Source organism: Simochromis diagramma, unplaced genomic scaffold (assembly GCF_900408965.1).
Source record: "Simochromis diagramma unplaced genomic scaffold, fSimDia1.1 OVJJ01000079.1, whole genome shotgun sequence".
Classification (NCBI taxonomy): domain Eukaryota; kingdom Metazoa; phylum Chordata; class Actinopteri; order Cichliformes; family Cichlidae; genus Simochromis; species Simochromis diagramma.
Genome location: NW_024387075.1, coordinates 4160187 through 4173963, shown reverse-complemented (window position 1 = coordinate 4173963; position 13777 = coordinate 4160187). Strand labels below are relative to the sequence as shown.

The window sequence follows — 13777 nt, the reverse complement described above, 5'->3', positions numbered from 1 at the left end:
AATTGTAGCATCTGCAGATCAGCTAACTAGTAAGCTAGGCTGCGCTATGGTGTACTTACGTATGTATATGACGTGTCGTTGTCGTTTTTGATACAGCTAATTAATTGTGACACTACAGCTGTATGCCAGTGTATTGACTATTTAGTGGCTCACCGTGAACAAGCTGTTTTGGCTAAAAAGTCAGATTAAACCTTTTTCTACATGACAAGTGTCGAGTGGGACTTTGTGTCTTTATGTATTTTTATTTGTTTTAACTATTAAAAATCTACACACATGGTTTACATGGTTTAGTGTATGTAAGCGAAACAGTGAACATAGTTTTCTGTTGAGAAATCATAACGTTTTTCATTTGGCAGGTAATAAGCAAATGATATGGACACTAAACCAAGCAAAATTAGAGTCCACCCATCAGATCAACAGCCTGAAAGCTGATAGTTTATCATAAAGACAGAGATGAAGAACTGCATAAACGTCTACCCTAAAATAAGCAACTTTAACCAATTATATATGAAAAGCTTTTCGTGGACTAATATGGTAAATGGACTGGTATTTATATAGCTACAGTATATATTACTACAAGTTTCGTTCACCCAACCACACACACATTCGTACAAATGCTTTTTATTATACCTAAGCTCCTGATATATTAGCATACTTCTAAAATTACTGAAAGACACATATTTTAAAATTAATTGATAATTAAATGACAGTTCGTCGCTATTTCCGGTCTTTTAAAATGTTAGGCAATGAATTTGTATAGAAACGTTAATAAATGAAGTTGTGCCGTTGTATTTCCAAGATATATTCTATCAATCGAGAAGGCTGAAGAGATTGAGGAATATGTGGGAGACCTCCTGCAGGGTACAGATGGGAAAAAGGGGCAGTTCATTAACGAGCTCCTCAGCAGATGGAAGAAGACTCAAAGACAGGCAGCAGATACCACAGGTCTTTTCATTCTCAAAGAATCTGTTTCATCACCAGGTAAGAAACAAATTTCATTCAGATAGACTACATAAAAGGAACTACAGTAAAAAAACGCCTCAGTTGCTCTGAAACAACATTGATGAAGGTAATTTTTTTAAAATATTTTAGATGCACAAGATATGACCCGAGATACCCAGAAGAAATCTAAACGAAAAGGACGCAACAAACAGGAGGTGATGACCGTGAGCCAAGCAGAACCTGTGCCAGAAGCTGTAAAAACCCCCATTGATCTGATGAGGGTGAGTACAAATAATGCCACACTTTTGTTGTCTTCTCACCTGCTTTATGGAGATAATTTGTTACCAAATTGACAGAACTTATAAAATACCAGTCAGACGTTTGGACATGCCTACTCATCAGTGTGTGATTTTCTTCTTTCTTTTATTTTATTTTTCTTTTTTTAAAAATATTTTTTACATTGTAGAACAATATGGACATCAAACCTGTGAAGTAACTTAATATGGTAGTCAGATGGGATGGTGTGTCAATTCAGTGCATTCACAGCCTTTCACAATATCCACATCTAACAAAGACATAAAACTGCATTCATCAAAGCAACGGACGGATTTCCACTGGTGTAATATCCAGTTCAGTAATGAGCAGACTTCTAAAATTACTTGTAACTCTGTTTCTTGTTGTTTAAAGTAGTGGATTTTGCTTTTGCTATTCAGTCATGAAGGGCTGAGTCACAGACATGCTTTTTAATGTTTAATCATTTTTATCTTTTTATGGCCTGTTGATAGAATCTCGCTTATAGCATCCCAAGTCCTGCTTTGAATAATTTAAAGTAAACTTTGTTTTCTCTTCATATATTCAGGTGATATTTCTGCGTTCTGATATAAAAAAGAATAAAAATAATAAAGAATCCTTAAAAAAAAAAAAAAAAAGCAGGATCCAAACTTGTAACTGATATCAATATCATGTTTATTTGTACATGTCCTGTGCCATTTTTATTGTTGTGTTCATTTGTTAAACAGACGTCTTCCTTTCTACTTCTCTTCATTCAATTGTTCTTCAGGCCCAGGAAAATAGTAATACATCATCATCAAAGAAGAAAACAAAGTTTGTCAATCTCTACGCTAAAGAGGGTCAGGACAGGCTGGCTGTGTTACTCCCAGGTCGGCATGCTTGTGAATGCCTTGCCCAAAAGCACAAGCTTATTAACAACTGCATCACCTGTGGCCGTATTGTGTGTGAGCAAGAGGGCTCAGGACCCTGTTTCTTCTGTGGCAGCCTGGTACATATCACTTTAAGTCCTTAGATTGTGTTGTTGTTTTGGGGCTTTTTTTGTCATTCTTCTTGTGCTAAAAGTGTTTTCTGATTAAGGTCTGCACAAAAGAAGAACAGGAGATCCTCCAACGAGACTCCAACAAAAGCCAGAAACTAAGAAAGAAGCTCATGGGCGGTGAGGGTCTTAAGTAGTCAGGACTTATGAAAAGAAACTCTTTGAAAAGATCAACTGGTTTGATACTGTGAGTTTGTTTTTATTTTGGTGACAGACTTCGGAGAAAGAGAATATCTCTCACACCAAGAGGCCACGATGAAGGCTGGGCTGGAGAAAGCAATTCAGCACAAAGACAAACTGCTGGAATATGACAGAAATAGGTATCATAAAACACACAGTTAAGAAAAGAGCTTTACAAGAATGGATAGGTTTACTGCTCTGTGTGCAGTGTTTACACTTTAACAGGACATTTTGATTGCTGCAGAAGATAGTGATGAAAGTTGGTAATAACACTTCACTGCCTCCCTTTAACCCCAGTATCAGAAGAACACAGGTTCTGGATGACGAGTCTGATTACTTTGCCACTGAATCCAATCAGTGGTTGTCACCCAATGAGCGAGAGAAACTGAAGAAAAAGGAAGAGGAGCTGAGAGAGCTTCGCCATGCCTCTCGCAAAGACAGGAAGATCACACTTGACTTTGCTGGTAGACAAGTAATTGAAGAGGGAAACAACCTGAATGAGTATTACAACAAGTAAGATAATCTGACAGCACCTGAATCACAACAGCAATTCCAGATTTATGTTATGTGGTTGTGTTAAACAGCCAGACTTTCTGAAATGTTTCCAATAATTTGCAGGTTGGATGAGACCCTCAAGGCAATGAGCAATGAATCGGTGTCCAAATCACCAATGTATTCTGAAAGAAAGGGTGGACGGCAGGGCCTCAGAGATCTGGTGAATCCCAACATAATGCAATCTGCGCCAGAGGTAACTTGATCCATTCTGAACGTGGCATTTCTTCTTTAATAATTCTTCTTTAGTCATTTGTATTATTTTATAAATTCAAATGAAATATCAGTCAAATCCCTTGAGTTTGCTCTGCACTTTAACCCATCACAAAACAGTGAGCATTGAAACAGACTCTACTGGTGTTTCTAACGAATGCTTATTTCAGTGGGTTGATGTTGGAGGGAGTGAAAGCCACAAGAAACCAATGGAGAAGGGAAAGAGTGCAATGGAGGACAAGGGAAGAGAAGAACGACACCGGTTGAGGCTCCAAGACAAAGAGCTGCAGGAGATGTCCGATGGCGGCTGGTGCCTCAGCATGCACCAACCGTGGGCCTCGCTACTGGTAAAGGGCATCAAGAGGTAAGGACTGTGCAGTGTGTGTGTGTGTGTTGTATATATGATAAACTCCTATAGACACTTGGGTTTTGGCAAAGTGTTGTAATATATGACATTTTATGTGTGTATGCAGGGTAGAAGGACGAACGTGGTACACGTCACACCGTGGGCGACTTTGGATTGCAGCTGCAGCAAAGAAGCCCACCCCTCAAGAAATCGCAGAGGTGGAAGCCATGTACCGCCACATTTATAAAAAAGGTGCAGATGCTGTACAAAGGAATCAGATTGTGAATACTAAAAATGTATTTCTGGTTTAAACAGATTTAAATATGGTGCTGCTGAAGAGAGAAAAAAGGCTGCTACAAAATATAATGCATGGGTAATGTTTTCCTTGGCTCAGGAAAAAATTATATAGAAATATTTATGTTAAAAATGCCCCCAGTAGCTTTGTGTGGGCCCTTTTAAAGGCTGTTGTAACAACATTAGCGCTAAGTTTCGTAATAGGCCCTTTGGATCTTATTGCCAAGCTTTGGCCTTTCTCTGTGAAAGCTGTGAAAGGACATAGTGTCTTTAGGGCATATTTAATAAACTTTTTTATTGCACACAGTAAAGTATTTCTAGCAGAAAAGTATATTTGTTTAAATTTGCTAACAAGCACAACTTTCTTTTCATGGGCATGATAAAATGCTGTTAATAACATGTCATAATGGTGTCATAATGGTATCATAATTTAGTGCTGATACAAGTAATATTAATGCTAAACTGGGCTCTGTCATGTTGCTGTCATAAAGTGATACTGATTGCTTTTAATTCCACACATTGTTGATTGAGTGATCCTGGTCTTATCTCCACAGGGCCCATGTTTCCTAAAGACTATCCCACTGGCTGCTTGCTGGGCTGCGTTAATGTGACTGACTGTCTATCTCAGCAGCAATTCAGGGAACAGGTTAGTGAAAGATGTACTTTTACAACCAAAAAAAAAACCAACCAAAAAGTGAAACTCTCAGGTTTCACTACTCTTAACGTTTTCCTTATGACCGATTGGTATTATGGGTTCTGTTTGAAGTCAGTCGTGGGTTCACAGAAACATGAAATGTCTGCAACTGGATTAAAGATGACAGCCTTCCTGTACATTTAAAGTATAAATTAATTCACTTGAGAAAATGTCAATAAATTCTGGGTTTGTACATGAAAAAGGCCATATATAGGGTTTATGTATTTGTCCATGTGAGCCTTGGAGACAGTGTTAAAGTGACGCATCAAACACTTAACTTGTATTAAGTTAGAGACAGAGTTTTGTAATAAGTCTTTTCATTCCGAACTCTGTTAAGTAATGACTCAGTTCCAGTTATAGCAAAAAACAGTAGTGGTTGTAAAAACATTGAGACTTCTCATTGTGTTTGAAATGCCCAGTGGATAATTTTGAGTAATAAGTATGATCTCAAGCTCTAGTCCTTTCATGTCAGTACTGTTTAGTGACTGTGTAGTTGGCTGTTCTGTGTAATTGTGAGTAATTTGGTGCAGTGCCACTTTCTGTCAGCAGAGAGCAGACTCCACCCTTTTCACAACACCTCCCTGCCAGTTTACAGTGTTACACTAGGGGCAGTATCCACCACAGAAACCAAATACAAGCTCTCGTTACACCAAAATACCTCCCACCAGAGTGGTGACATGTACATTTTACAGTGGTACCAGTCTTTGTGTGTATTTCAGATATGTTCACAGGAGAAAGCGATTCTACTTGAAATGAAATCCTTCCACCCCCCACCCCCTCTTAGCTCACACTGTTAGAGTGACTGTGAACATGTGATGTAGCAAATAATGCTGCTGCTCCATTAGTGCCATGGTCACTGTTGCCTTGTAGGACTAATAAACTGTTTACTTGAGCTTTTGCACCTAAATCAGTTGAATTAATTGCAGTGTTACCAGATATAAGCTGGAAAATGCACCCTACTTTCCATTACAGCATTATGTGGAAACAGAGTGGCTCTCCCCATTTGCTGTGAATGGAACACATTTAAACTTAATTGCATTGCCATCTTCATTTGGCTGTTTTGCCCCCGGCTTTGCAAGACACTGCTCGTCTCAAATCATTCTTTTACAGACTATTAAATGTGTGTATTATATGTTATTATAACACTTCACCAAGAAACGTCGTGTTTTTTCCTTTAAATTTTCATCTTTAGGTACATGCCTTATTTGATTACATTAGTTACTTTTTATTCTGTACTCTACACCTCTACCTGGCATACTCCATATATATCGTAACACACGGATACACTCGCATCCATGTAGAATAGTCTTGTTGAACTATTTAAGTGGGGGAATTCGTCAAATTCTACACATTGCATAAACATGCTCTCACCCTGCAAAGCTGCAAAACCTCTTGCACATGTGCATACATGATCTTCTGCCATCTTTAGTGATAAACAAAAGCAGATCACATTTGGAAACTGCACAGTCTTAAAAAAGACGCATACACACAGAAAAGGCAATAATCTGCTTGTGGGTTGTTGTATTTCTGCACATCTCTGCATACACACACAGTATCTCCCTGCATAAAGGCAGTTGTTGTTTTGTTTTTTTCTGAGAAGCTGTGTTTTTGGTTAAAAGAAAAAAATAGCCTTAAAAATGTGTCCTGTTTCATGGTTGCATTCTGACTGCTGGGACCTGTAAATCTAAGGGCTTTCCCCTTTTGTACTCTGTCCTCATTCTCTCCTCCACCACTCATTCCACCCAGGGCTGTAAAATCATGTTTGCAGGCAGTGTGGCTGCCCTTTCATCCTGTGAAAGGGTGTGTGTATGTGTGTGTGTATGTGTGACCACTTGCACAGAGCAGCCATAAATAACACCCCCACCTCACACAAGGCCCCTCAGAAAAAAAGAAAGCAAGACACATGTAGAAAAAAAGTGAACCAACTAGAAAAGAATAGAAAAGAATAACAGCACCAAATGCCTAATGATGGTGCTGAACTGTTAGCTTTTGCCTATTGGAGTCGACATTTTGGAAAAAAGGAAAAGCCATTAATGGTTTAGCGTTTGAATCTTGATTCCTTTTGTGTAAGTAGAAGAGGGCATGTTGTGCTAGTGTATAGTAGCACATAGCTGCACTGCTGGGTTGGGAGAGTGGGTGAGGTGTAGGATTTACTGTCCTGTGCTGGCAGCTGTGGGTGGTTAAAAGGGGGGTGGTGAAGGACAGACAGCCATTATTCTTCAGGCTCTTCTAAATCTGTCTCTTCATGATGTATGAAATATTCAGGGAAAGTGGAATGTGGGAAGATCAGGAGAGCATGAGAGAAACACTACTGACTCACAGAAATGGAAAAAAATGTTTTTAACGCTTAAATGTCACTGATCGACGATTCTGTGTCATTGCACTCGTTCCTCTGTTGGGGCGCTATTGCACAACACCAAAACCCAGAAACCCTGCTGACAGACAGTGCAGAAAGACCACCTCAGGCAGAGCAGGATTTCCATCTGCTTGACTTGGACCAATTCTTTCCCTCATTAGAAACTGACTGGTGTATTGATCCATTCTCCCTGTAATCTCTCACTCCTCCCAGCTTCCCATCCCCCCCCTTAGTACTGATAATTGGCCAGCCATTATGATCTGTATTCTGTCTCCGCTCCTACCCCCCAGTGCTCACTCAGCAATGGGTGGAGATGTATGCCTGACCTGCCTGCTGCAGAGGGGGGTTGGGATAGAGATGGGTATGTTACAGATTGAAAATGGGAATGTTTTTGCTGCAAAAGGCTAAGTGAGATAATTAAGCATCAACAGAGAGGTGCAGCCAATCTGAGCAGCTTTATAGGTGGTAAAAATGTTACAGATTCTTTATGTTGAGTAAAGCTGCTTTAAGTCAAAAGGAATTTCTCTTTTCTTTTTCCCCCCTTTTTTTTAAAATACATAAATCAACACATCCACATATGTGTTCTCTATCTCCACAAAAGCTTCTAGCACAGACAAAGGCACATCAGACCCCATGCAGAGCTTGAATCACACATCTACTTACTCCTGCAGTGAAAAAATTGATTGGATCAATCCACACTCTCATTTAAGGTCTGATTTGTTACCCTGTTTCAAAGACCAGATCACCAGCTGCAGAGATACATGTCTTAGTGAATACAAAAAAAAAGGTCTTCATTCATATGATATGACTAAGAGGACAAGAAGTCAAAGTGGGCAATGTGTGTGAGGGAGGTTTGTACATGCATTATCTGAACAAAGAGCCCTTACACATTTCCTGATGATAAAATATTAACATAGTAATCTGTAAGTTGCATCATTCTTTTTTTGCACAGTAATCCAGTCTGTGGTATCTCAGATAAGCATATTTTTTTGACCTCAGAACTGTTAACGGCTGGTATGTAACACATTTCCCAGCTCACGTACCTATCAGTTAAATACATATTCGTGACATGACTCGAAACCAACTGTTAAAGACTCCGTTTTTGTTTTGTTTTTTCTTTTGTCATTAATTCCACTTTAAGAGCAAAGAAATGTACCTTTTATTTCACAAATGATTTATTTATTTTTGTTGTTAGACAAGAACAGGCTTTGATGTGTCACAGCAGGAATAACACAAGTTAAAATAATCAGGATGGTGGCTGAATTTCAGTTAGCTTCACTTTTAGGGTATTGATCTTGAGCATGCTCACTGTCACGCTTTCATTACTAGAATAAAGCAAATATTAATGTTAGAAGTTAACGATACTTTGCCAACATACTGAGTCAAAACTTACATTTGGGTTTTAAAAGGAAATACAAGCACTGAAGTGAGAGCTAACTCAGGTGAAACTCTTATTTACAGCATAGCAAGTAAAGATAAGAAGATTTTATATAAAAAAACAAGAATATAAAATGGTTTTCTTATGGTGTTCATCTGCTGCATGGATAGATATATATGTTATAGTATACCATCAGCATATATGTTTAGTTGACAACAGCGGCATATGCATATATTTATTGTTTGTCAAAGTCAAAGAGCCATTATACCGCAATAATTAACAGTAATAAAAAAAAAAAAAGCACATACAAAATTAAGTAATTCTGGAATAACCCACTCAGCATGACACATATGACACAAAAACAACAAATCTAAAGTCGGAACGTGGTGTGAGCACTTTTTGACTAGCAGGTTCTTCCCAGCATCTTAGTTCTCCGGAGGATTTAGGCTGCCTCAGTGCCTTTGGCTTCTTCATGTAATCCCAGACTGACTCAGTGTTGATGAGATCAGGGCTCTGTGGGAACCATACCATCTGTTGCAGGACTCCTCGGTCTTCTTGTCACTGATAATTCTTTATGGCCCTCGCTGTGGTATGGTTGGGGTATTTGTCCTGCTGCAGACCTGCTGAGTTTAAGACGATCAGGTGTCTCTCTGAATACACTGCAGTACATCTTTTTCCCCCTTTTACTGAACATGGGTTGCTGAGTCAGATGCTTCACAGTTCAGATTTTACTGATCGCAGACTCATACTGCCAAAATAGCTGAGCGTTGTTCTATGTCTGCCTTTCCTGCTACCTTAATCTCATCTCATCTAATCTGCTGTGCATTGGTCAGTTAATAAAACGAGGCTTTAAGTTGTTCTTCACTGTGGCTTCAAGCCTATTTTTGTGGAATTGTGTATGTAATCTTATTCTAGCTCAGTATATATATTATATATGCTGCAGCTTGGTACATCTGTGCACACTAGCACATGTGAGATAACTGAAACCAGGCTTATACCACATCACACAGCTGCAAGGCTACAGCCACTTATCTGTTAAAAGAAGTGCTGGTTCCTGTGGAATTCCATTTGTGTAAGCTCTGCCTCTGACCTCCAGAGTGGAGCTCCTGTGCTTGTTAGGCCTGCTGGAAGCTCAAACTGATGCCTGCGTTTCCTTGTGTGGTAATGTGATATTTATATGCTGAAAGCCTTCCTGCCAGCATGCCACACACGCACATACACTCACACTCACAGGATATATTGGATGCATTCCAAAGGAAGGGAAGTCAGGCAATGCTGTTTTTTTTTTCATGCCCCTTTTCTCTGTAACATTGTGTGAATCCTTAGCAGTGGTTGCTTCCCTCTCTTCCTCCTCTCCTCCCCCCTGCATTATTCCATCCATATTTTTCCCTCTCTAACAGTATGTTTTACAGGTCAGTGCGGTGAAGTTGTGTGTGGATGCAGAGAATTCAGTTTACGCTCAGTAAACAGACATGCAAGCTCATACTCAATCATGCATCTTTGGGTCTTGCTTTCTCTCCCTGCCTCTTTCTGTACAACCTCAGTCACACACTAACACGCTGACATTCCTCCCCTTCCTCCCTGTTCCTTGCTGGGCAGTTTGCCACGGCAGAGAGGTCAGACATCATGTGATTCTGCAGTGGTGTGTAGAATGCATTCAGCTCTGGGTCCCCAGGCACTGGATGACAACCAACCGAACCTCAGTCACAGGTTTTCCACAGCATGAAAAATACATAGAACCATCTGCCAGACTCGAAATGGCCTGATACACCGTTTAGAATTTCACTGCAGTCCACAGACCACTTAATTAAATGTCACACAGTTTCTACTATTGGGGAAACTGCCTGTTAATACCCATTTATTATCTCTGCTTCTTCTCTATTTTGTTCTGCTCATTTAATAGGACTTGTTCCTCTCTCAGTATGCTGATCACAGGAACTCGGAACAATGATAAAGCGAGGAATATTTCACGCAGCTCCCTTTTGATGGTTTGAAAGACAGCACCGTTGATGAAAATAAGTCAGAATCAAAGAGAGTAACTGAATATCAACTTACTTGAAGTCTTGAATGCAAAACAGGTTCAAATCCTTCTTTTCTCTTTAAAAATGGTGTGATGTGTTTTTGCTCTTTTAAGTCAGAGCTTTTCAACATATTTCTAATCCACAGCAGTCTTTTCCCTTTTTTGAAGAGATAAAATATCAGTGAAGTCCTAGTCACTTCTAAACTGTAGTCTCCTGGAATATAAATGGTGAGGGTGTACTTAATTACATGGTGTCTAATATTGACTGTAACAGAAAATATGATTGTTATAAAATATACTAAGAAGAAAAATCAGCAAAATGGGAAGAAATGTTTGTTTTCACACTGACAGGATTCATCTCTAGTTTTTAGTTTTTAGTCGTTGCGACACATTCCACGCAAATTCCATTAGTAAGTATCTGGCAAATGACAAACTTTTTTAATATTCAATTCAATTCAGTTTTATTTATATAGTGCCAAATGACAACAACAGTCGCCTCAAGGCGCTTTATTTTACCTCTGTATACCATCAGAGTGGATTTAAATCAGTCAACGTGTGATTGAAGTGCAGATTTTCAGCTTTGGTTCAAGCATTCAACAAAAATATTACAATAACTGTTTAGGATTTACAGCAACTTTTATACACTGCCCCCCATTTTAATATGCTCAACAGTAGTTGGTCAATTTAACATAACATGAAATAAAAGGATTGTTTTTAATATTTCAATGACAATCCTCTGTGACCAATTTTGTCCTCAGTAACTGAAAAGCAAGCTCTGTTGGGTTGAGATCAGGTCCCTGATTTAGCCATTGAAAAATATCCTAATTTTTGGTTTGGGTCACTATTCGTTTGCTCTGTGAAGCTCTGTTAGATCAGTCTTGAAGCATCTGGCTGAATCTGAGCAGAGAGCATAGCCCTTACACTTCACAATTCATCCTGCTGCTTCTATCACCAGTCGCATCATCGATAAACACTAGTGACTCGGTTCCACTAGCAGTCATATATGCACATGCCCTTACATTGGTTCCGCCATGTTTGACAGATGATGTGTATATTTTTGATCATAAGCTGTTTCTTTCCTTCATATTTTTTCCTCCTGATCATACTGTCACAGGTTAAGCTTGGTTTCTTCTGTATAAAAAACGTTTTTTCTGGCATTCTAATCTCACCTTCTTGTTCTTGAGTGCAGTTGGTGGTTTGGACCTTGTTGTAAACCCTTGGTATTTCCATTCATTGTGGTGTCTAATGGTTTAACAATGATTGCTTAACAATTTGAGTGTTCTTGACTTCATTAGATGCTTATTTTTCTTAGTTATTAGTTTAGTTGTTTTCAGTTGTCTTTCTGACACTTTGAATCAACTCCAGTTTCTCTATTTACTTATCGTATTTTTCGGACCAGATTATAAGGTGCACTGTCGATGAACGGGTCTGTTTTCATACATAAGGCGCATTAAGCGAAACAAAACAGTCAGATAAGTCAAACTTTACTCAACTCATTCTTCTTGCTTCCTCCACTTCCCTACCATTGAGTCATTAATGTTGGATTCTCTCGCAGCTGCTCTATTCCCATGTTTTTGCAGTATTTTAATAACTAACCTTGTATTGTGGATGGATTATCTGAGTTGTTCTCCTGACTGAAGTTTGGTCCGTTTACAGCATCCTGTCATGCGATTGCATTTGTCTCTAACCATCAGGAACCCTCACGTTAACTTTTATAGAGTGGAAAAAAGTTGGCGTTCATCCTCCAGCTTCACTGTGTTTGTTATGCTAACATAGCTGTGTAGCTAGCGATCACGTAGCACATCATTGTATACCAGCTAGTCCAACTTCAGTAACCTTACAAAAGTCACTGCTGTTTAGTTTTCTATCTTCATTTATGTTGGAAGTGATAGCAGAGCTGTACGTTTGAATTTTTTCAGAAATCTCTCAGTCAGAACATGGTATATCATGTTTAGGTGGAAACTAGCAAGCTAACTTCCTGCTAACTTCTAACTCCATTAAATTTAATCAATTCTGTTTTCATGGATGCCTGGATGTTTAACTTAATTCTTACACCTGGTAAAGCAGCAACACTGATCATTTTATTAAAGATGAAAGAATTTAGACAGTTTTTAACTCTCAGTGATGCCGCAGTGTTGACTTTGGACGGAGTTTTGGACCCGGGTTACTCCGCGAGGCTCCTGACTACGGTAGCCGTAATGCTCTGACAATCCATCAAGCGGTGTGGCTTCATAGCTTACCAAAGTCGTACTAAAACATTTTTTGACAGATTTTTGAACACTGTGTACCACATAAAATCGGTTCAAGGTCAGGTAGCACAACCAGAATTCATACATAAAGGCGCCCTGGATTATAAGGTGCACTGTCGATTTTTGAGAAAATTTAAGGATTTTAAGCCTTAAAGTCTGAAAAATATGGTAATTTGTATTAGAAGAGTAAGGGAAGAGTCACAAGTTCCAGTGTCACAGGCTGTCAAGTGTCCATTTACCTTTGAGACTCTTTGAGTGTAACAAGGTTCTAGGTCAAATTCAGTCACTTGACAGAAATCTGTTGTTTAAAAGATAAAATAAAATAACTGTTGCTATTTTTGACAAGTTGCATTTGCAAATCACTCATTTTGGCTCTGCAAACAGTTTTGAAATCTCAGCTGGAACAGAAACACCATTTTTGTTTTTACTTTATGAAGCAGTGTTCTGGCTCTCAGTTTGTACTCTCTTTGATAATGGCACCAACTGTGTTAAACAATGTTTGCATAAAACAAGACCTCGGTGGATGTTGATGTTGTGATCTGTTATTACCATTGCCGCAGGCAAACTTTACCCCCCCATAATAAGCTTTAATGAAGCATAGAATCAATATGTTTGACATTTATCTCCCAACTCCACATCTGGTGTTTGTTGTTGATGCCCCAAAATCGCTCCTCATGAGGCCCGTGTCTGTGCCAATTTTCTGTTTTGGAATGGGAAAATGAATGAAGGTTGTGTGTTGTAGTCAGTAAGTACTTGTGCAAAGTCAGTGGGCGACCATGTTTCCCTGCTACGATATTATCAGGAATCGGAAGAGCTCTCAGTTTAATCATTATTCTTTATGCCTGTTCACATCCAAATGTGAGAACAGGCATTACTCCTCTCATTATGTCTAGCTGAGTTTGAGTGTTTTTGCCAACATTCCCCAGGCATGTCTATGCAATTCCTTCATGTCACACATGCCTGTGTGTGTGTTCACTTGAGAAAAGATCTTTATCCAGCCCAGCCCAACCCAGCGTCAGTATTAACACAAGTATCTCTTCTCAAGAGAGAACCAGAGAGACAGAGCGTGAGACTCTCTGCTGCTGCAGGGTCACTGATTACAAACTCAATTGTACTCCACTGGGCGATACGACTGTTCGGCAACTTCCTGGTAGTGACAAGAGATAAATGGAAAGTAGGGGTGGGCATTTGTTTATTGTAAATAACAAATCAGTACTTACCCAGAG

General features: G+C 39.2%; 1 protein-coding gene across 4 annotated transcripts in view; it reads left to right on the top strand.

Moving 5' to 3' along the window:
• trip4 (thyroid hormone receptor interactor 4) overlaps positions 1 to 13777 on the top strand; it is an 81903-nt gene that overhangs the window by 253 nt on the left and 67873 nt on the right. For all 4 annotated transcript variants that reach the window (XR_005697829.1, XM_040045499.1, XM_040045497.1 and 1 more), the window contains exons 2-11: positions 800 to 981; positions 1093 to 1223; positions 2003 to 2221; positions 2311 to 2389; positions 2484 to 2589; positions 2747 to 2962; positions 3068 to 3197; positions 3385 to 3578; positions 3688 to 3812; positions 4409 to 4500. Coding sequence is in view for 3 of the 4 variants with exons in the window: in XM_040045499.1 (XP_039901433.1) it covers positions 800 to 981; positions 1093 to 1223; positions 2003 to 2221; positions 2311 to 2389; positions 2484 to 2589; positions 2747 to 2962; positions 3068 to 3197; positions 3385 to 3578; positions 3688 to 3812; positions 4409 to 4500 (1474 nt within the window). In the remaining variant the exon portion in view is untranslated. The remainder of the gene's footprint in view (positions 1 to 799; positions 982 to 1092; positions 1224 to 2002; positions 2222 to 2310; positions 2390 to 2483; positions 2590 to 2746; positions 2963 to 3067; positions 3198 to 3384; positions 3579 to 3687; positions 3813 to 4408; positions 4501 to 13777) is intronic.